Source organism: Eretmochelys imbricata, chromosome 4, assembly GCF_965152235.1.
Source record: "Eretmochelys imbricata isolate rEreImb1 chromosome 4, rEreImb1.hap1, whole genome shotgun sequence".
Lineage (NCBI taxonomy): Eukaryota > Metazoa > Chordata > Testudines > Cheloniidae > Eretmochelys > Eretmochelys imbricata.
The window spans coordinates 74695747-74720704 of NC_135575.1; the positions used below are offsets into that span (position 1 = coordinate 74695747).

Below are 24958 nucleotides of genomic sequence, written 5' to 3' on the forward strand. Positions count from 1 at the left end.
GAAGGAATAGTCACTGTTGAAGACCACCAATGATTCTCAATAAGCCATTTTCATAGATTCCAAAGCCAAAAGATAGCAATGTGATCATCTTGTCTGAACTCCTGTACAAAACAGGCAAAAAAAAAAAAAAAAAAAAACTCCCCAAAACAATTCTCTTTGAACGTCAACATGTCTTTCAAAAAAAAAAAAAAAATCCAACCTCAGTGTAAAAATTACTAGTGATGGCGAATCCATAATGACCAATGGAAAATGGTTCCAGTGGTTCATTACTCTCACTGTGAAAAATTTATACCTTATTTCCAGTCCAAATTTGTCTCGCTTCAACTTTCAGCAATTGGATCATGTTATGTACATTTCTCTGCTAGATGGAAGAGCCCATTGTCAAACGTTTGTTTCCCCGAGTAGGTACATATAGACCATAATAAAGTCAGCCCTTAACCCTCTCTTTGTTAAGCTGAAAAAATTAGGATCCTGGAATTGTTCACTATGGGTATGTCACTGTCTTGAGTGATTCACGTCCATGAGTGCCTACCTCAGGGCAGACGGTCAAAAGCAGGGCAGATACCCCAAATTGGTGGTATGTTCTATAATTAGATTTCACCAAACCAGTACCAAATGTGAACTCCCAAAGTACCACAATAGTCTTATAATGGAACCACAGAAAGTTCCAAGACACTCCAGTCTATTGTGCCATCCAGGCAAGCTGGACTATGTGATAAATGATCACTTACACCAAAAATAACAATATTTTCAAGTTACACCAGTCCCAAGAGACCAGTCAGTCACACAGGTTGACTTGCATCCTAGATTTCACACCAAAGGCAATGCTAACAAAGGCTTATTAGCTAAGAAAATGGAATGAGTTATTGAGTGGTTAAAGCAGGTAAAATGTATGTATAGTCTATAATTTCAAAAGGTAGCAGTGATGTAGTAATCTGGCCAGTTTCCCAAATGTCTTTTAGGGCTACACAGAGTAACTCTGAGGATCTCCATCGTTGTATTCAGTTATTCTGCCCTGTTAGAATCCAAACAGTTCAGAGATGAAGAATTATTACTTCTGTCCATATTTATAGCTTCTTCTCACAGAAACGAAGTGATCACAACAGTTTCCACACAGGTCTCTTCTTCATTAGGTGCTGGAGGAGGGAGAGGAACACACTTAACATAGTATTTGATCCTTGAACTCACACAATGGCTCATTTGCATTTAATGAACAGGATTTAACATAATCTTGTAAGAGACCATCATTTGCATTACACAAGGCTTCTTTCTCATTTGATGGGTTACTTAATTACAGGGGTATATACAATGTGAATGTTTGCTGTTACAGTATAACATAGGGTATAGTTGAGTGAGAATAATACATGCAGCATATTTATTTTGATAATGCTAACACACAGGTAAACAATGGTAACACACAGGTTTCCAGCTGTGCATTTGTAAGCGTTCAGTGAGGCATCAGAGTTTGGAATGAGCCAGCACCTGGTCTGCCAGCATGAAAATGGGTATGTCTACAGTGCAACTGGGAGCAAGCCTTCAGACTGGGTATACAGACTTATGCTAGTGGGGTCTGATCTAATGCACTATAGATAGCAGTGTGAATGTTGTGGCTTAGACTCTGAAGCCCACATGACCCCCTACACTTGAGAGCCTGAACTCCAGCAAGAGCCACAATATTCACACTGCTAATTTCACTGTACTATCTCAAGCCCTGCTTAACATGAATCTGTCTCCCTGAGGAGCAGGTCCTCAAAGAATCAATCTTGAAGTACTTGCATGAGAGGAAAGTGATCAGGAACAGCCAGCATGGATTCACCAAGGGAAGGTCATGCCTGACCAATCTAATCGCCTTTTATCATGAGATTACTGGTTCTGTGGATGAAGGGAAAGCAGTGGATGTATTGTTTCTTGACTTTAGCAAAGCTTTTGACACGGTCTCCCACAGTATTCTTGTCAGCAAGTTAAGGAAGTATGGGCTGGATGAATGCACTATAGGGTGGGTAGAAAGCTGGCTAGATTGTCGGGCTCAACGGGTAGTGATCAATGGCTCCATGTCTAGTTGGCAGCCGGTGTCGAGTGGAGTGCACCAGGGGTCGGTCCTGGGGCCGGTTTTGTTCAATATCTTCATAAATGATCTGGAAGATGGTGTGGATTGCACTCTCAGCAAATTTGCGGACGATACTAAACTGGGAGGAGTGGTAGATACGCTGGAGGGGAGGGATAGGATACAGAAGGACCTAGACAAATTGGAGGATTGGGCCAAAAGAAAAAGGATGAGGTTCAATAAGGATAAGTGCAGGGTCCTGCACTTAGGACGGAAGAATCCAATGCACCGCTACAGACTAGGGACCGAATGGCTAGGCTGCAGTTCTGCGGAAAAGGACCTAGGGGTGACAGTGGACGAGAAGCTGGATATGAGTCAGCAGTGTGCCCTTGTTGCCAAGAAGGCCAATGGCATTTTGGGATGTATAAGTAGGGGCATAGCGAGCAGATCGAGGGACGTGATCGTCCCCCTCTATTCGACATTGGTGAGGCCTCATCTGGAGTACTGTGTCCAGTTTTGAGCCCCACACTACAAGAAGGATGTGGATAAATTGGAGAGAGTCCAGCGAAGGGCAACAAAAATGATTAGGGGTCTAGAACACATGACTTATGAGGAGAGGCTGAGGGAGCTGGGATTGTTTAGCCTGCAGAAGAGAAGAATGAGGGGGGATTTGATAGCTGCTTTCAACTACCTGAAAGGGGGTTCCAAAGAGGATGGCTCTAGACTGTTCTCAATGGTAGCAGATGACAGAACGAGGAGTAATGGTCTCAAGTTGCAGTGGGGGAGTTTTAGATTGGATATTAGGAAAAACTTTTTCACTAAGAGGGTGGTGAAACACTGGAATGCATTGCCTAGGGAGGTGGTGGAATCTCCTTCCTTGGAAGTTTTTAAGGTCAGGCTTGACAAAGCCCTGGCTGGGATGATTTAACTGGGAATTTGTCCTGCTTCGAGCAGGGGGTTGGACTAGATGACCTTCAGGGGTCCCTTCCAACCCTGATATTCTATGATTCTATGATCTGGAGCATCCCAGCTGCAGTATAGACATACCCTGTGTGGCATATTTTCTAATCCTTTTATCATTCTTGTCTCTTCTCCTCCCCAATTTATCAACATCTTTCTTGAATTGTGGATATCGTAACTAGATGCAGTTGTGTAGAAGTCCAGTAGCGGTTGCAACAATGCCAAATTTGGAGGTAAAAGAACTTCTCTATTCCTACTCCTAACCCTCTGTTTGTGCATCCAAAGATCTCATTAGCCCTTTTGGCCACAGTATCACACTTGGAGCTCATGTTCAGCTGATTATCCACCATGACCCAAAAATCTCTTTCAGAGTCACTGCTTCCAGGATAGAGTCCTCCATTCTGTATGTATTGCTGACAGTCCTTTTTCCTAGATGTTATGCTTATATTTGGCTATATTAAAAATGCATATTGTTTGCTTGTCCAGCTTACCAAACAGTCAAGATTGCTCAGATCTTTTAGCAATCTTTCATTATTTACTGTTCCCCCCAATGTCTGAGTCATCTGCAAACTGTATCAGTTATTATTTTTTGTCTTCTACCACGTTACTGATGATAAAGTTAAATAGCATAGGGTCACAAACTGATCCCTCTGAGACTGCCCCCAAGAAACAACACCCAATCAATTATGATCCCCCATTTAGTTATAAATTGAGACTTATCCAGCTTTTTAATCCATTTAATGTGTGCCATGTGAATATTTATATTCTAGTTTTTTAATCAAAATGTCATGAGGTAACAAATCAAATGCCTTACAGAAATCAAAGGTAACAGTGTTGATGTAATACACTTAATCAGCCAAACGTGTAATATCATAAAAAATTCAGGTTAGTTTGGCAGGATCTACTTTCCATAAATCTATGTTATTAACATTAATTATATAATCTTCCTTTAATTCTTCATTAATCGAGTCCCATATCAGCTGCTTCGCTATCTTGCCCAGAGTCGATGTCAGCTGATGACCTATAATTACGCAGGTCATCCGGTTTATCCTTTTTATATATTGACACAACATTAGTTCTTTTGCAGTCTTCTGGAACTTCTCCAGGGAGGGTTCCAAGACTTATTGAAAATCAGCATTAATGTTTCAATGAGATCATCAGCCAGCTCTTTTAAAATTCTGAGATGCAAGTTATCTGGACCTTCTGATTTTAAAATATCTAACCTAGGAAACTACTTTTTAACATCCCTCTGAGATACTAGTGGCATCATAGAACTGGAATGGACCTTGAGAGGTCATCTAGTCCAGTCCCCTGCACTCAAGGCAGGACTAAGTATTATCTAGACCACCCCTGACAGGTGTTTGTCCAACGTGCTCTTAAAAATCCCCAGTGATGGAGATTCCACAACCTCCCTAGGCAATTTATTCCAGTGCTGAACCACTCTGACAGTTAGGAAGTTTTTCCTAATGTCCAATCTAAACTGTCCTATGTATGTGTGCAACTGATTGTTCCTTCCTAATTGGAGTACTTTGCATTTGTCCTTATTGAATTTCACCCTATTTACTTCAGACCATTTCTCCAGTTTGTCAAGATCATTTTGAAGGTTAATCCTATCTTCCAAAGCACTTGCAACCCCTCCCAACTTGGTATTGTCCGCAAACTTTATAAGTGTACTCTCTGTGCCATTATCTAAATCATTGATGAAGATATTGAACACAACTGGACCCTGTGGGATCACACTCATTATGCCCTTCCAGCATGAATGTGAACTACTGATAACCACTCTCTGGGAACGATTTTCCCACCAGTTATGCACCCACCTTATAGGAGCTCCATCTAGGTTGTATTTCCCTAGTTTGTTTATGAGACGGTCATGCGAGACAGTATCAAAAACCTTACTAAAGTCAAGATATACTACATCTACTGCTTTCCCCCTATCCACAAGGCTTATTACCCTGTCAAAGAAAGCTATCAGGTTGGTTTGACATGATTTGTTCTTGACAAATCCATGCTGACTGTTGTTTATCACCTTATTATCTTCTAAGCGTTTGCAAACTGATTGCTTAATTATTTGCTTTATTATCTTTCTGGGTACAGAAGTTAAGCTAACTGGTGTGTAATTCCCCAGGTTGTCCTTATTTCCCTTTTTATAAATGAACACTGTATTTGCCCTTTTCCAATCTTCTGGAATGTCTCCTGTCTTCCTTGATTTTTCAAAGATAATCGCTAATGGCTCAGATATCTCCTCAGTCAGCTCCTTGAGTATTCTAGGATGCATTTCATCAGGCCCTGGGGATTTGAAGACATCTACCTTGTCTAAGTAATTTTTGACTTGTTCTTTCCCTATTTTAGACTCTGATCGTACCTCATTTTCACTGCCATTCATTCACTATGTTAGATGTCCACTTGCCACCAATCTTCTTGTTGAAAAACTGAAACAAAGAAGTCATTAAGCACCTCTGCCATGGAAAATGTCATCATGTGATATCTGGTTTTTTTTTCCCAACTATAGAAAAAAATCGAACACTTCTGCCTTTGCTGCATTATTATTGACAAGTTTACCATATCCATCTAGTAATGGACCAATTCTTTTTGTTCCTAATATACTTTAAAAACTCCTTATTGTTCTTAACTCTTCTGAATATAGATTTCTCTGTCTCTTTTCCTTATCAATTTTCTACAATTCCCAGCTTCTGACTGCAATTCATTACTATTGACTTCCCTTTCTTCCATTTGTTTTATATAGATATCTGCTTTGACTTCCCATATGAACCATGTTGGTATATTAACCATATAACCTTCTTCCTTAGTTGTGGTATTATGACTTTTGAGGATTAAGTAAAAAATATTCTTAAACAATTCCCAATCATCATGCACAGTTTTTCCTGATTACTTTCTTCCTCAGAGCTGATTTGACTCTGTTGTGTTCAGTTTTGTGAAACTGGCCATTTTAAAACACCAAGTATATGTGGTACTCATTTGGACTTCCTTCTGTTTGCACATAAAAAATGTGATCAATTCATGAGTACTTGCACCTAAGCTACCATAAATGTTTAGTTCTGTGATCGGTCCCCTTTTATCTGTCAAGGTGAAGTATAATATAGAAGTCCCCCGTTGAATGCAACACTTCTTGAGTTAAGAAATTGTCATCTGTAATATTTAGAAATTCCAAAATTCATGGTGTTACATAGTGTTGAACAGTATCATTGCAGTCCACCTTTTATTAGACATCTCTTCTAAAATGCAGAAGGTCAAGAGCAACAGGGCACTGACAGATTTACTCCCATTTAAATTTGTCAGGGGTTCCAGACTTTTCGGCCATACCCTGCAATTCTTACTCGGATGGAACTAGAGAGACGAGATGGGTGAGGTAATATCTCTTATTGGATGAACTTCTGTTCTTGAAAGAGACACGCTTTCGAGCTACACAGAGCTCTTCTTCGGCATCTGGGAAAGGTGCTCAGAGTATCACAGCAAAATACAACATGGGACGGATTGTTTAGCATAAGTAGTTAACACATACTGTAAGAGACCATGTAAGGTGAAGTGGCCAGTTAACACCTCTGCAGCCATAGGACAAAAAACAGGGTTAGCAGATTCCAGATTATTGTAATAAGCCACAAATCCAGTGTCTGTTTTAGACAATGATTTTTAAAGTCTAACAAAGTTAGGAATTTAACCTCCCAGACTTCTCTTTTGCGTTGTGAGGGTTTCTTTTGAAGATGAGGACTGAGAGATCAGTTATGGAGTGATCACTTTGTCAAAGTGTTCACCTATGAATTATAGGGTGTTTTTGTCTTTTATCATTTTTCTGCGTGAGTTCATTCAAGTGTGTAGTGACTGGCTTCACCAAATATAGTTGTTATTGGGTCATTTAGTGCACTGAATGAGGTACGCCACATGTTGTGATAAGCATGTGTAAGACCCATGAATTTTGAAAGGTGTGTTGTGGGGTGGGCATTGATCATTGTAGTGCGGGAGATATGTCTGTAGGTTTTGCATCTATTGTTCTGGCAGGATCAGGTGCCACTTTGAGTTGGTATACCTTGTTCTGTGGAGCTTGCTTCCGATGATGAGTTTGGCAAGGTTGGGTGTTGTTTGAAGAGGGGGGGTTAGGAAAGATTTCTTTCAGGATGTGATTCCCTTCAAATACAGATTGTAATTGTTTGTTGGTGCCTTGTATGGGTTCCAGTGTGGGGCAATAGGTGACAAGTAGGGGCATGTAGTTGGAAGGCAGGGTTTCTGTATTGAAACAGGTATTTGGGAGGGTCATTCCATGATGCAATCTACTTCTCTGGAATGTCCTTGTCTGGTGAAGGCAGTTTTAAGTGTGTTAAATTGTATATCTCAAACTTTCTCCTGGGAGCATATTCAGTGAATCTGAATGCCTAGCTGTAGATAACAGATTTCTTGGTGTGTTTTGTATGGTTACTGGTAAGTGACCTTCCTGGTAGGTAAGTGTGGTGATCCATTCGTTTCTTGCGTATAGTTGTCTGCAGGGTTCAATTGTTGTAGCTGATCATGGTGTCCATGAAGTTGATGCTGATGCAGGAGTATTCTAGAGAGTTGTTTGGAAGGGTGACAGTTGTTGACATTGTGATGGAAATCTGTGAAGGAGTTTACGTAGTCTGTCCAGAGGATGAAAATATCATTGATATCTCCCAGGTATATCACTGAGTTTCTGCCCTTATCCAGAAAGTCTTCCTCAAGGTGAAGAGGTTGGAATTTTGGGGAGCCATCCTGGGGAGCCTTGGCTGTTACCATGGTTTGGACAAAGTGTTTGTTGAATATAAAATTGTTATGGATGAAGATGAAATGGATGAGGTTGGCAATGTGTTTAGGGTGGATATCTGAGTATTGTTCATTGTCTTGCAGATATTTGTTACAGACAGCTAACCCGTCATTGTGAGGGATGTTGTTGCAGAGGGAGGTGACGTCCATGGTCGGAATGATAGTGTTCTGAGGGAGGTTGTTAATGTTGCAGAGTTTCTGGAGGAAATCGGTTGTGTTCTGAAATAAGCTGGACTTTTTGTGTGCTGAGTGATTTGAGGATGGTTTCTATGAGCCCTGATACTCCTTCAGTAAGAGTGCCATGGCCAGATATGATGGGGATGCCTGAGTTCCCTTGTCTGTGAATCCTTGGAAGTATGTATAAGATACCTGGGATGGGTGTGTGAGGAATGAGGTTGTAGAGTTTTTCTTGGGGTTGTTTGGGAAAGGATTTTATTGTGTCCTTAAATTCCTGGGTGACTTGTGGTGTGGGGTTGTGTTTGAGTTCTTTATAGTAGAAAGCTGTTGATTTGCCTTGTTAACATAGTTGTCCTGGTGGAGGAGAATTATGATGGCACCCCCTTTGTCTGCTTGTTTGATTGCTGTCTGGTGGATGGATTTCAGGGGCTTCTTTGTCTTGTGACTGTAGTGGTGTTAATTGACCACTTCACCTTGAATGGTTTCTTACAAAATGTGTGAATTACTTATGGAAATCTGTTCCACTTTGGATTTACCTGTGAGTACTTTTCCCAGGCATGATGAGCTCTGTGTAGCTTGAAAGTTTCTCTTTCAAGAACAGAAGTTCGTCCAATAAAAGATATTACCTCACCTACCTTGTATCTCTAATGTCCTGGGACCCACACAGCTATAACTACACTGAAATCAGAAAAACCTCACAGTCATTTCAGTTTTCAAGACTGAACGCCAAATGCTGTCCTCCTTTCTTTCCCCATCATCCTTTCCAGCTATTGTCTCATAAGACGCTTTTCCCACCATTGCTACAACTGGTGTCATTCCACTAGCAGTAACAAGAGTGGGAGTGCTGATATCTGACAGCATTCTTATTATTATTTCATCAAGACCTGCTCTGAGCATGGTTAAAGAACACAGAGGTACAAAATGATTGTGCCCTTTCTAAGCTAGTGGGAATTCCCTACAATGGGTGGAGTGGTAGCGATAGTGAAAGGTTTTAAGGAAGAGAGTTAAGGGTATGTAATGGACTCTAAGCAGAGGTTCTTAGAAGTTCTCCTCCTCCTATCCTGTGTCAACCTACCAGCTGTTAGAGGCCTTGCCCTACCCAGAGCATCAGGCCTATGAATACAGTGGACACTCTTTTGGTTGACCAACCGCAATATAACCTACATGGTGCTCCAGCATTTGACCTTGAATAAGGACTGTACGGTTCAGCCAATAGTTCATAGTCTATCTGGTGTGCTTATATGAAAGAGGGTGAAAGTTAAGGTATAAGCACTCCTAACTTTTACCCATTGTGGAGGATTGGGGAAACCTGACCAACCCAACTCAGAAGAAGAAAAAATATTTAAAAGGTTCCTACATTTATACTGCAACCAGGGCTGTAGTTCTCAGCTCATTTAGATGTTCCTGTGCTAGCTTTAAGCTAGACAGCTCTCTAAAAATAGCACTAAGATTGCAATAGCATGGATTTCAATGTGGATTAGATACATGAGTTCATAGCTGGGATCCATGTGGGCTTTACAGGTGATTCAGAAGACTCTGCAACTGTGAGCTCACTGCTATTTTTAATGAGCTAGCTAGATTAAAGCTAGCATGGGTACATCTATGTGAACTGTAAATTACACTCCCTGTCTCAGTATAGCCATAGCCTTAGTGTTGTGCTCTTTGGTGTTGGTTCATATGTGACAAGACATCTCCTGCTAAAGCCTGTGCAAATACTTATCAAAAGGAAAGATTCGGGGGCGGGGGGGAGAACATGAGAATGGAATATTTGAGAGAAAAAGAGTAGAAACGTTTAGGGTGAAATTCCCCCCTCACATTCCAAGCAATGGTGTTTCATAGAGGACACTATGAGCAGGAAGGAATTTTCCTCACAAACTGGGAGGAATGCAGCACAGTAAACTTAATCCTTCCATGTTGCTATTATATTTCCATAAACTGGCATAACAGTAGCTACCACTATGCAATCTCTATACAGGCTGTGTTGGCCATCAATTCTGCGTATTCTTGCCCCTCATCCAACCCAACCTAAGCCACCTCTATGTAGCCCTGATTAAGCTCCCTTTAAAGTCAATAGGACTATTTGCATGATTTCAGTAGGAACTGGATTAAGTCCTATGCTGGCATATATGGGCCTGGTAAACAGTCCACCATATGGTCACTCTCAATACTATTATTATTCTGCTTAGTTAAAAGTTACCCTGTGCTGAGCGTGCTCTTTTCCTTTTTGAAATGGTTAGTTGTGAAGAACAACACAATTTTTAGCTATAAGAGTCTTAGATAATTGCTAAACTAAAAGCTTGCTTTTAGAAATGCAACGAGTAATGCAATTATGCTTATCCAGGAAATTTAACTGTATGCGCACAATGAACAAAACTTGGAGCCTAGTCCAATGAGTGTTCCATGTTCACTTTCCTTTGTTTGCAAATTGAAATACTTTCTGCTACTAGAACAGAAAATCAGTTTATAAGATGCTTTTATAGATCAGCACAAATGAAAATTCACCTACATTCAGTCCTCATGCTGTACTACATAAATGTTGATGCATTGTTTTAAAAAAAAGTCCATATTTGATGCTTACATTCTGGAATAAAGATCTTTTGCATTTTAAAAATCTGTGCAATCTGTTGTGGTTTTTTTCCCCCTGGAAGATAAGAAATATTTTCTCCATGCCTTGGAATCTTTAAGTAACGATTTTCTCAAATGTGTTTATTAAATGGTTTGTATCTAAGTTAAAAAGTTTTCTACAGGAGGATTAAAGTAATATTTAGGGGTCATTAATACAAACTGATTGCTGTTAAATTGGCAGCTTTGTTACCATGTCTTAGGAACACATGAGTGAAGCAAAAAGTAGTTCAGATCAATTTTATTGCTAAAACAACTTGAAAAACCTTGATTATTCACTAGTGGCCATTTAAAGCAGTTACCACATAATAATAGTTATAACAGCAACAGTTTCCACTCTATTTAGAATACAAGATAACTATATCAGCTGTGTGGTAAGTCAGCAACTATTGACTTCTAAATAGATTCTACTGAATGACATTTAAATCAAAACACAAACTGAACTGAAAATGTTTGTAAATCAATGTTATAACCTAAAGTAATATTTGATATTCATAGTAGTCCTCTCAATAAAATAAGCATTGACACTTTTATGTCAAGAGATGATGTAAGAAAACAAACCGATTTGAAATTCTCATGCCTAGAAGTTCTGAGTCCTAACCTAAATTTTATTGATTTTTATTGTGACTTGTAATCAGTAATGTCATGTATTTTTACTTACTGATATGGATTTCCATCTTGGGTGAGCAAACAATAATGCAGAATATTTTATCGAAGTTGCTGAGGATGTCATCCAGAAACAGAGAAAATTAGTTCTTTGCCTTCTGCTCAGACAACTAAAACAAATGGAAAAGATGAGTGCCGCTCAGATGTAATCTTCCTAAATTTCTGTTTGAGTGTTCCTCACACTATTTAATCTTCATTGAGAAAGAACAAATACCCAACATAGTCTTAAAGTAAGTTGTAGAAGATAAAATATTTTTCTACAATCATGATCGGCCTCACACTTAGTTGTTGTTTTTTAAGAAAAACAGAAATGATTGGTGGCTCAGCTTTTCCATCATAAATAGAATGACGTTCACAACGTCAAACATCGCGGCCTCTCCCGCAACCACAAGCCTCTATATAAATCCATGGTATGCCCACATCTTGAATACTTTGTGCAGATGTAGTCAACCCTTCTTAAGAGAGATACTGGAATTGGAAAAGGTACAGAAAATGGCAAAAAAAAAAAAATGATCAGGGGTCTAGAACAGCTTCCATATGAGGAGAATTAATAAGAATGGGACTGCTCAGCTTGGAAAAGAGATGATTAAGGTGGGGATATGATTGAGGTCTATGAAATCATGACTGGTGTGGAAAAAGTAAATAAGGAAGTATTGTTTACTCTTTCTCATAACACAAGAACTAGGTGTCACCAAATGAAATTAAGAGGCAGCAGGTTTAAAACAAACAGAAGGAAGCATTTCTTCATACAACGTACAGTCAATCTTTGCAGTTGTGGAACTCTTTGCCAGGGGATGTTCTGAAGGCCACGAGCATAACAGGGTTCAAAAAAGAACTAGATGAATTCATGGAGGATAGGTCCATCAATGACTATTAGCCAAGATGGGCAGGGATGGTGTCACTAGCCTCTGTTTGCCAGAAGCTGGGAATGGGCGAGAGGGGATGGATCACTTAATGATTACCTGTTCTGTGCATTCCCTCTGGGACACCTGGCATTAGCCACTATTGGAAGACAGGATATTAGGGTAGATGGACCTTTGGTCTGACCCAGTATGGCTCTTCTTATATTTGCACTAAGTCAAAAGGGAACTTGGATCAAAATAAAGCACATATTTCAGAAGAGAAAGACACTAAACTTACAAAAGCTCTTATGGGTTTAGGAGGCACTTAATTACAGACTGACAAAACCTTTGCATAGATTAATTACAGGTTGACATAACCTTTGCATGGATAAGATGGTGCTTCAGTCTTGTCTGAGGTTCTTTTGTAAAATAAAGCTCCATGTTCTTTCCATGCCCATCCCAGGGAGACCCCTTGCCACACTCCAAGCTTTAAAGCTCCTTGAGATTCTACTTGGAGCAGGATATAAAGGCCTGAGAACATCCATTCAATTTTTGTCTCTTTGATGCTAATTCCTTGGGGAAATGCTCTCGTTAAAGCCATACCTAAAGCGCTGTCTAACTGCATTTTTCACTGCTATGACCTGGCTGGCTGACAGTCAGGTCATGTCAAGGCTTATATTATCTGAGGCAGAATATTTTCTACTGTCTAACTTACGAAATTTTAAATCTGGATTTTAGGCAAAAGCAGCTGCATGTCCTCACTCATACTTAGTAAATCTCTTCTGCTTGCATTCAGATCATAGGGAGGAACCTTGTTTTGGTTCCTCAGTCTTAGAAAACATGTTTCCACAGAAGCAGAGCTCATATTCTCCCATTTCTTTGTAGTTTAACACTGATCTTACTTACAGTGCTTACGGCAGTGTTCTTCTTTATCTCTTTTATACATCCCTTGAGTTACTATATTTACCATCCATGAGTGAGACTCCTCTAAAGAGACAGTCTGGGCAGCAGTACTTCCCAAATGTACTTTCAGTCCCCATTTTTATTAAATAAAATGAGCTCAGGCCCCGCCTTCCTGTGCGCTAGAGGCAATATTTGTATATGGGTGCAAGGAATGAAATACTAAGATACTTAGTATATTAGTACACAAAGACATTGTGTGTGTATCCTCTATGTTTTACTGGTTATATATCCTTCTGACCCTGTACCTCTTGCCTGTCCCCATTCCCTTCTCTCTTCCTATCCACTCTCCTGCCCCACTCCTCTGCTGCTATTATCCAGCCACTGGACTCCTCTCCCTGTCTTCCTATCCCACCTCCATTCCCTGGCTCCTATCCCACTCCCCTCTGCTACCCTCCATACCCTGATTCCTCCTGTCCCCATCCTCATTTTCTCCTAGCCACCCTTCCCTGAGCTGGCTCCTGTCCCCTCTCCCTGTAAGCACCTTCAACCCCCATCCCCACTTCTGCACACTTCCAACCTCTGACTCATTGCAACCCTCCTCCTATTCTTCCTCTTTTTTCCCTCACCACTCTGCGTTCAAATCAGTCTGCATCCGGTTTCTCAACTCTGCTGCCTTGCTGGAAGTAATGGGAGGTTGAGAGCACAAGACAGGCAGTGTCCCTGGTATATCTTACTGTGAGACTGTGGATCCTAGTTGCCAGATGCTGCCGTTTCAGGGAAAGTCCATCTTGGGGCAGTTAGAATCTTCAGAGACTGTAGCTGCCAAACTCTAAAAAGTCTGTATTGAGCATATATGAACTGTGATTTTTTTTTTCAGAAACTCATAACTTGGCCAAATTTGGGTGAATTTTCACAGAGATGGCAAAAGGCACATCCCAGATAGAAAGAAAACCCCTCTGACAAATGTCAAGGCCCTGCTCCAATGTATGGAGGCATTAGAGCTTCCCAACAAAGAAGTTGTAATATTTTTTTAACCTGGGTAAAACTTAAATATAGCTGGCCAGGAACTGGATTTTTGTGAGAAATTCCATGATTTCATTTTTTTCTACTCCAAAACAGAACAAAACCAAAAAAATTGAAAATTTCTCACAAAACAAAATTCCTTTCCCTCCCCCAAAAATGGTTTCAGGTTGAGTGAAACATTTTGATATTTTGTTTCAATAAAATCAAAATGTTCCCATTCTGACTGATTTTATATCTATAAAATTAAAAATTGAATAAAAAGTCATTGCAAAATGGAAAATTGAAATGTCCTGTTTTTTCCAAATGACATTTAATTGAAATTTACATGGTTTTCGCATAACATTTAATTTTGGATTAACTGGCATTTTCCAATGGAAAAAATTTCTGTCAGAAAATTTCCAAATAGTTGAATATTTTCCCTTATCCAATTCTCGGAAATAGTTGAATCACTTTAGATGCAACTTTATATATAGATATAGATATATCATACTCCTGGGGGAATTCTGCACCACTGCGCAATGCGGAATTTTGCAGAAATTAATGTGCACTCAGAATTTCCTTTCCCCCCACAGAACTGAGCTGCAGTGCTGCTAGCCGTCACTAAGGTCTGCTGGACCCTGAAGAGCCCAGCTTGCACATCGAAGACACGGAGGGAGGGAGGGAAGGAGAGGGAGCTAGATGGTTCCTGGCAGCTGGAGTTCCCAGTATGCCCTGAGGGAAGGAGAAGGCAGAACGCAGGGAACTCCATGCAAGCCTGGGACCGAGCATCAGGCTGTTTCTCCCTCTGGACCCCTGGGCTCTGGGGGTGGAGGGGGACAGGTGTCTGGGAAAGAGGGAGCCCCTCAGCTAGGACTGGGGGGAGACGGGGTGCAGGTATCTGGGCTGGGGGGCCTGCGGCTGGGCTTGGAGGGATGTGCGGGTACCTGGGCTGGCGGAGCCCCCACAATTGGGCTCTGAGGAGGAGACAGGGTGAGCTGGGGGGCTCTTGAAGGTGGGCTTTGCGGGGGGTGACTTCCTAGCTGGGCTCTGGGGGGGCGAGGCAGCAGAGAAACAGGAACTGGGTTCTCATAGGGGTTTCTTTAACACTGTACTCTGGGGAAATTTATGTGTGTGTCTGTATTGTTACAGACATACTTGCTGGCAGGTATTTTGAAATAAATTACCAAAATAATTGAAGCTGGCATGATTATGTAGTGTTATTTTGACAAATAACATTTGCAGAATTTTGCAGAATTTTAAAATATTGTTTGCAGAATTTTTAATTATTTGGCATAGCATTTTTAATTTTTTGGCACAGAATACCCCCCAGAGTAATATCAGTTGGAGGCAGACACTTAGCCTGGAAAATTTCAACTCAAACTGTTAAAGATTAGCAAAATTGTAAGCAGTTGTAAGCCAGGTCTTAAAATGGGAAGTATTGGGCAACCTTAAGTATAATACCACTTATAACTAGGTGAAAGTTCCAAGTCCCACCAAAATACTGGTCAGACCCATACAGTGAGAGAGCCTGGTCTATATATGTAACTCTGCTTCCCTCTGGACAACAGCTTCTAGGATTCTCACTCATTCACTCACCCTTCTCTCTGCAGAGTGTGGGGCTTGAATGATGAAGTGATATGTAGGGAGTCATCAAAGGAGTACTCATTTGTCCTGCATCTAGTCCTTGTTCAGGAATGATTAGATGCTCTTGTATCCATTTCAACTAAACCCTGGCCTTGTATTTTTATTTGTAATTAAAGATTAGGAGGTTCTTTCATCCTGAAGCTGAAACATGATCAACAGGGCAGACCCCTGAAGCAATCTACAGATGTCTGAGGATCAAAAATCTTCAGAGGTAGGAAAGCTTCCGAAATGATTTATGCTGGAGGCATGAGACACAGGAGTAAGCCTCCTGCATCAGGATGTAAATTTTCATAGGTCCAAAGAAGCACATGGAACTATGATAATTCTTACCAGCTGATATGCCCTGATATCTTCAGATAAGTAGAATTACAGGTAATTTAGTCTTTTAAAAATAACTAGATTACATAGACATGAAGAAAAGCAGACTGTTAGGGGCTGGAAACTTTTAATGATGAACACTAAACATATGAAACTTCAGATTTTCTCTTTCAGATTAGAAGACAGCACACATTTTTCTAAGAACTCTCTGAATGTAAAGCTTTAAGTATATTTTCCTTATATCATGATCAGTTAACATAACCTCTTGTTTTCATGAACAAAAACTAATGCCAGTGATAGGCCACCCGTCAAGGCTGAATCCCCACTCTGGCACTTCGAGTACAGAAGCTGGGAGCCCACAAGGATTTTTAAAACTAATACTTGCCACTTCAGGCTTGTATTAAACTCCCAAGGTTATAACTTTTCTCTGACCTTGGCTTGGTAAACGCTGCCACCACCCAAATGCAAAAAAACCCCTTGGACCCAGGAAGGAGCACTTGGGAATTCCTCCCTGTGAGGTACCCTCAAGCCCTTTTACCCCCGCCCCCTTCCAGGGAAGAGCTGAGAAAGAAAACAAAGGAAATTAGCTGTTACTACCAGCTAATCAAACATTCACAAACCTCTTAGGACACCAAAAATCCAATCCTGTTCTTAAAGGTAAATTTTATTAAACACAAAAAGGAAACAAAAATACATCTGGAACTTAGATTTTTGCTAGATTTTGAAAGAGCAATTCCAAAAATTAAGCACTCAAAATAGCTTTCTTGGGGGTTTAGCTTAAAGGTTACAAGCAAACAAAAGCATCTGGGGTTAGCCCAGAGGAGATTCACATGCCAAAATAAAGAAATAAACCTGATCACATCTATCTAAACATTCCTAATTTACTTACATATTTGGGAGATTTCAAATAAGTAATTCTAGGTATGATCTGACGATCATTCCTGGCTTAAAGCTTTGTACAGCATTCCTGCTGTCCTCTGTTCCCCTCTTTTCTGGAGAGACACAACAGACACAAGGGAATGCTTCTTTCCAAATTTAAAAAAGTTCTAGCCCTTTACAGGTAAAGCAAGCAGAGAACAGACACGAAGAGGGATTTTACAGCTAACTGGCTGGCTGGGTGTCCATAAAAGGGAGCTACCCCCTCTTCATTTATCACACCATTTGTTCTGAGGATTAAGCCTCCCAATGCCACAACCATGGCACGGATATTTTTATTTATTATTTGTATTCTTCACCGTAGTGTCTGTAGCTATAGCATTTACTGCTGCTCCATTCCAATTTCTTTCTCCTCCAGTGAAGTGGGGGTTGTGCAGAAAAAGGAGTACTTGTCTCAGTTTATATGGCAATGAAGAAATTAAGAGCTGGCTGTACCTTGCTAACAGTTAAGAGTGCTTCTCAATGTCACGGATACTTGTGAGGAGAATGTGATATTGAAAGTTGTGCCTCGCATCTGTTCCCAAGACTGTTAGGTTTTTAATTAATGTTTCCTGGAAAATATAAGACCAAACCAAGTTTCATTATATTGTTCAAAGAACACTAATAGACTCTCTTCTGCAGTTACTACTGATGTAAGGATAAGGTTAAACAGAAATTAAAAGGAACAACAGTCACAAGAATGACATGCTTGCAAGCTGCATGGCAACTTTAAAAAAATACCACAATAGAAGCTCAAACTAAATGTGTATCCCATTTTTTTTTAAAAAAAGGAAGAGTACCAAAACAATGCCACCATAGCTAACCAGCAGAGTAAAAGAGGCCATTAGAGACCAAAAGACATCTTTCAAAAATTGGAAGTCAAATCCTACTCAGGAAAATAGAAAGGCACATAAACTCTGGTAAGTCAAGTATAAACATGTAATTAGGCAGGCCACAAAGAATTTGAAGAGCAACTAATGGAAGCAAAAACCAACAGCAATTTTTTTTTGAACTACATCAGACGCAGGAAGCCTGCCAAACAATCTGTGGGGCTACTTGAGGGGCTCACAGAGCACTCAAGGAAAATAAGGCTGTTGCAAAGAATATATTTAGCTTCTCCGCCTCTCTCTTCAGTACGAAGAATGTGAGGGAGATTCTCATATCTGAGCCATTCTTTTTAGGTGACAAATCTGAGGAACTGCCCCAGATTGAAGTATCAATAGAGGATGTTTTGGGAACAAATTGATAAATTAAACGGTAATAATCACTGGGACCAGAGGGTATTGACCCAAGAATTCTGTGTGAGGGGATGAATCAGGTACCATACTTACACAATCTTTGGCTTCTTTGCTGCACTGGATAAGAAGGCATGCCAACTATGATCTGAACATCCATTAGGGACTGGGCTGAGGTCACCAACTCTTTCCCATGGGTTACTAAAAAGATATGGGATCATAATGACTTTGCATCACTGTTGACTGGAGCTGATTTTGAAATACTGACCTTGAGATAAAAGGCTCTATAGCCCACTAAATGCAGTGTAGCTATCCATGCCAGACGTTATTTGGTCTGAAAGTTTACCTCAGAATTAAGGAGCTTTGAGACATTGTTGCAAAATGATGAGCTTTTAAGTATGTCTTTTACTGGATGGCATTATATAAATGCAGTTGTTGATTAACAGTTCTGAAATACCTTTGTCTTGAAGTTAGCTGCAAAAGATTAGTGTTGATATCCAGAGACATATTTTTTATAGCACAGTGGCATCCATTGTATTGAATATTTAGATGTAGAGCTGGAGTTGTACTTGCGTAAGTCTTTGTTTGAATATATACCGTCTAGTAAAATAACTTTTCATTGTCTATCAGTTTTGCCTTTTTGAGTAAAGAACTAATTTTACAATTCTTCCCTTTGAATAATAAAGGGATCATTCAAATTCTGCTTTTCATATGATATTCCAAAAATATTTTGAGTAAATATATCTTTATAAAGAGAAATAGTATTTAGAATGCACATCCTCCAATAGTTACTCAGGAAAAATTCCCACTGAAGCCAGATAATCTAGTTCTGAGTTTACATCAGCATTACACTATTGTACCTTCAATTTTTTCTAATTTAAAGTGTTATATTTGTAAAATCCTTGCTATTGAGTACTTGAATAAAAAAGGACCCAGTAGTTATTGAATATTAGTTTCGTGGCAGGTACTGTTTAGGTAGTTAATGCTACTTAATTAAATACATAATTTAGTTAGTGATGTGATTGATTGAAGAGTTAAATACACTGTTTGGATATACTGAGTCATTTCACACCAGAAAATGTGATGGCTGAAGAGAGCAAACAGTTGAGTTGTATATACGGAGTCCAGGCTACTCTTCTGTGTTCTTATACACCTCCTTTTTTTTCCCCTTCTCAGCTGTAAGCACAAGGTATACTTGGAAAAGCTGCCAAATACTAGCATAATTATCCCATTTCATAACGAAGGATGGACTTCACTCTTGCGAACCATATACAGCATTATCAACCGGACTCCAGACATCCTTATAGCTGAAATCATTCTTGTGGATGACTTCAGTGACAGAGGTAAGGTCCAGTGGGTAAGATTGTGACTATGTAGAAATTAAAGGAGAGGAAAATATAAAGAAACAAAATCTGTTTGACCAGTTCTACCCAGAAAAGATCAGTTTAGTTGTTATAGTTTGCTCATGCATTGAGCACTGTTTGTTTAGTTAGGTTTTCATGGATAGCTTGTGTGTTACTATGGATGAAGGGTGAAATATATATTAGATTAAGAAGAAGAAAAAGATAAAAGTTCTCTCATGCCTTCCCACTAATAAAATGTTCAAATTGGTGTATCTTTCTGAAATGCTGCAAATTGTAATGTTGTAAACATCTTTTTTTCTCTAGGCTTTATTCTCTCCAGTAAAAACCAATTAACTTTCACCTTTTGGATGTGACTTGACAGATTTCTTAACTTATGTTTATTGCATGAGGCAGCTCCATTTAACTGTACAAAATAGCCATACCGAAGAATGACAATATAATTTTTTCCAAATATTAGTCTTTTGACTAGAAAGGGATAATTGCTTCAGAACATGAGTTAGTTGAAATTTCTAGAAGTCTGGATACAGTAAAACTAAAAAATCTCCTTTTTTGTTTTGTTTTTTTGTTTTGAAGCCTTAGCCTCTGAGTTGCTGAAAGTGTTCGTCATCCTCCATCATTAGTTCTTGAATTCAGTATCATGAAGTCCCTTCTCTTCTTGGTAAAATCCAACAATGGCAGTTTGAGATTTTGATAAAAAAATCAAATAATTATTTCTTTTCAAGTGTACGTTATTTTTCTGATCCTAAATCTTGTAAACAACTTTGAATATTAAAACTATCAGTGGGTACTTGATTTAGGTGAACCTTTCTCTGAACTGCAATCCACCAAAGATGTTGCTCATCTCCAAATGGATTGATATGTGGTATAAAGGGGAAACTGCATTCTTGGGTAGTTTTCTAGATAATTAGCTTTTGTCTCAGTATGGAATTTATCAGAGCAAATTTCTGACCTACAACTATAATGGCAGGAAGCCTTTAGGTGTCTGAGAAAAATGTTTGAGGACCATTGCTGTGACAGAGCATTTCTCAGCAAGATTTTTATTTCACAATAATATTTGGGGGTGGAGGGAATGGTGACACATGCATCTGTCTTGGCTTCTCATCACTGTCATCTCTATTGCCATATAGATTTTGATGTACTGTCCTTCTACATATAATGTAGTTTAACTGTAATCATGAAGTAAGCAAGTGTAATGCTGGCTGCTCCCTGCTTGATAGATTCTATACTATGACCAGAGTTTTCTGGGACAAGAATCATAAGGTAGCATTGCAATTTTTCGACAGGCAAGTGATTTTCCAGTAGTAAACAATTTGTAGAGACATCTGTAAGGAGAAGTCTTACTGGTTGTCTGAAAACATACTAGAAGTTAAAAAGAATAATTTTACTACAAGAGAACATTGTTGCTGAGACCTTGTTCTCTCATAATCACTCATGACCATATATGTGTTGGGAATATGATTGTATATTAGTGGTGTTTTATGAAGGTTTTACTGACTATAAAAGTAGCTTTTATAATATTAAATGTTGTTGGTCTACCAGGTTTAAATCTACCTCCTGGTTACGAGAGAGAGTCAGTTACAATTAATCAAAGAATCTTGTCTCTCTTTTAGCAGTTTTCAGTGTGTTGGTTTGTTTCTAGTGAGGGCCCTCTCCTGTAAGCAAGACCTCTCTTTACCAGGGTGAAAATATTTTGTGTGAATAAGTGTCACCACATTTCAACTTTTAGAGTACATTTTCAAAACATTGTGCAAAGTTTTAGCTAAACTCTATGGGAGTCACAAAGTTCAAAACGGCATGCAGCTTTGAGAAAGTCTTAACCCAACAAGACATTTGTTGTTAATACAGGGATAAAGATAAGGCTTCTGAAAGAGACAGTACAAGACTGTGTCCTTCTGAAAAATAAATACTAGTTTAAAGAAATTACTTGCCAAACCTCTGTTCCTACCTCAAAGATGCTTAACACTAAAATAGTGTTTAAAAAAAAATCTTCCAGTGCAAAATGCTGATTCAATAGTATCTAAACATTTCATGGAAACTTGAATTGCTGTGGGGGCTCTCCAGCTCCATAATAGTAGAAATACTTTATCTGTAATTAGTAAAATCCGTTCTTCATCCTGTACGGGAACTTTTTGGAAGACTAGGAGAGGAAGCAAAGAAGGCATATCTAAAACAGTCTAGGGCTAATTAATCTCTTGGATGCATGTGTTATTGAAATCCATGGGAATAGAGAGCAAATTGTTGTACTCTATCACCTCTGTGCTGGAGATGTTTTCACATGTGCTAGTGATGAATGTGTATCCATTAGTGTCATTGTCCTTTTTCCTAATAAGTGCCATATTGTGGGTGCCTGATTTACTCTAGTTCCTCTTGTTCTGGACCCAGTTATTTTGTTTAAATAATGTTACATTTGTGCCATGGTATTCAACTGAAAAGCGTGAATTAGTGCACTCTGCCATTAAAGTTTTTATGTGGTTCAGGATGGGAGTAGGTTCATTTAAACTGTACTTATCCCTTCCAAATTATTTTAAAACTGATGGTAGATGTCTAGCATTCCCTCACAGGTCCCTTTATTAATCAACTCTTCTTCAAAACACTGTTGAGGAGAGATTACTAAGCGACAGACAAACTAGTTGGAAATACAATTATTTAGAAAAGTGGAGAACACTTAACTTCACAGGACTGTAAAAATAGATGAAGGAATGTCAGTTCTTTTCTTATTTTATATTCTTACCTAATGCTAACACTGAAGTGCATATAAAGAGTCTTAAATGACAGACAGCAAAAATGTTTTAGTGCATAGCATACCACTGAGCATTTGGCTAGACTATTTATGAAAAGTTATTTGTGTGCCTTGATTTTATTCACATTTATTCCTTCAGCTTTAGCTATCAATACCAAAACCTTTGGATTGTTCATGCATAACATTAGCAATAAATTATGACATTTAGATGATATAAAACTGGAAGAATGACTATACCTTTTAAATTTTGATATAACCGAAACTAGGGAGCTGGTATAAAAAAGGAAGCTAAACAAACATTATAAAATATTGCCATGCAATATTTATTTATGAAAAAATTCAGTATTTGATGACTGTGTGAATGAAAGAAGCTCTCACAATCCGGAGGCAGAAATCTACATTTTGGTATATCTCAGAAGTCACAGTATCTTAAAAAGCCTTTTTTTCATATATTTCCTATTACATCTGAAGAAATCAAAGAAAAATGTATTGATGTATTTAGTAGAAATAGTTCTTTTCTCTGGTTGTCTTAACAACAATGCGGTAAAAAAAGGGATGTGAAACTTTAAGTGAGCCATAGTGTTTTATATGATCATAACAAGAATGTAAAACATAGTGTGTTGTCAAGGTCAAAGAGAAATGAGCCTGGGTCTTAAAAGAACGTAAGTAAAGGGGTGATCGGGGCGGAGGGGGGGAGAGAAATTCAAAATACAAATACAAAACATAAAAAAGAATATACTGTCATTTAACAAGCTCTATAAGAGACAAGTGTTTTATTTCCATGGCATGATTTGTCTGAAAAGGCACTAACTTGGGAGCTAATAGTACTATATTACAGCAGACCTCTAGAATCAGGGGTTTGCTTCTCTTCTCCTAATGAGCTGAAGTCTGTTCTCTCAGTTAGAAAACTGCACTGATTTCTGTTTAACTGTGTTCCAGCTCTGTGTCATTGTACGACTTATACTTCTAAAATATATATATGATCATTTTTCTGTAAAGCCCTCTTCTAATTAAGACCTTTATCAGCTGTAAAATCATTTGGTGATGCACAATATTTTCTTCCAAATTGTTTTACTGTATTTTTGCCATATAAAGTTGCTGTCTACTGAAAGCTAGAAAACAGGTTAAATCTTACATATGTAAAAGAATGCAAAAGAGATCTAATTCTAATTTTGTTCAGAAGAAATGTGAAACATCTTTGAAAATCTTCGGGTGAAGAATATTCCAGTACCTGATCCATGCAAGCCCTCTTTTTGTATATAGTGCAAGCAAGCCTCTTCAAGTTATACATCCAGGAGTTGAAAAATAGTCTAGATCAGTGGTGGGCAACCTTCAGCCCACAGGACGCACGCGGCCCGTCAGGGTAATCCGCTGGCAGGCCATGAGAAATTTTGTTTACATTGAGCACCCGTAGGCATGGCCGCCCGCAGCTCCCAGTGGCCGCGGTTTGCCGTTCCCAGCCAATGAGAGTTGCGGGAAGTGGTGGCCAGCACATCCCTGCGGCCTGCACTACTTCCCGCAACTTCCATTGGCTGTGAATGGCAAATTGCAGCCATTGGGAGCTGCGGGCGGCTATGTCTGCGGACGGTCAATGTAAACAAACTGTCTCGGAGCCTGCCAGTGGATTATCCTGACAGGGCCGCAGGTTGCCCACCAAGTGATGAAAACTGGTACGTTATAGAAGGTGTAGTTTAGCATCTCACTGGCTCTCACTGTATTCCCCTTGGGGAATACTTCACACATTATTCATTCATGTAGCTCCATGCCCAATTTTCCAGGGGTTTCTTGCCTGGTTTATTTAGTTGTTGGCTATTTTGTTTAGATTCTAACTTTCCTTGGACAGGGACTATATCTTCCTCAGTGTCTGTAGAGAATCAAGAGCACCATCAATGTTCAGATAATAATATCCAGCAGCAGCCAGTTTGGCCATGTAGCACATATCTGACTTTATTGCTTCATGCAAGATTGCAAATAGTGATTTGGCAAGGTTGCGGGCTGCCTGTTTTAAAAGCAAAGCAGTTGTAGTTCAGCGTCAGAACTGTATGTCTTTCTCAAGAATAATAAATTCAGTCTGTTTTATGGCAGATTAAATCCCATTTATTTTACTTGCAAAAGCTTTTTGAGTAGGATGTCACTTGTGACACCAGTTTATAGATGCATGGCTTCAGATGTTGGGCAGGCATAACTTTTAGCGATTGAATTAAGGCTATGTGTCCCACACTACAAGAAGGATGTGGAAAAACTGGAAAACGTCCAGCGGAGGGCAACAAAAATGATTAGGGGGCTGGAACGCATGACTTATGAGGAGAGGCTGAGGGAACTCGGATTGTTTAGTCTGCGGAAGAGAAGAATGAGGGGGGATTTGATAGCTGCTTTCAACTACCTGAAAGGGGGTTCCAAAGCGGATAAATCTAGACTGTTCTCAGTGGTAGCAGATGACAGAATGAGGAGTAATGGTCTCAAGTTGCAGTGGGGGAGGTTTAGGTTGGATGTTAGGAAAAACTTTTTCACTAGGAGGGTGGTGAAACACTGGAATGCGTTACCTAGGGAGGTGGTGGAATCACCTTCCTTAGAGGTTTTTAAGGTCAGGCTTGACAAAGCCCTGGCTGGGATGATTTAGTTGGGGATTGGTCCTGCTTTGAGCAGGGGGTTGGACTAGATGTCCTCCTGAGGTCCCTTCCAACCCTGATATTCTATGATTCTGTGTTGCATGTTTATCTATCTTGCCACAGGAA

The 24958-nt window shown here is 39.5% G+C and overlaps 1 protein-coding gene across 1 annotated transcript in view; it reads left to right on the top strand.

The window, feature by feature from the left end:
- Positions 1-24958, top strand: part of GALNTL6 (polypeptide N-acetylgalactosaminyltransferase like 6) — a 906144-nt gene that overhangs the window by 467550 nt on the left and 413636 nt on the right. The window contains exon 4 of the mRNA XM_077814511.1: positions 19296-19462. Within this exon, the coding sequence (XP_077670637.1) occupies positions 19296-19462 (167 nt within the window). The remainder of the gene's footprint in view (positions 1-19295; positions 19463-24958) is intronic.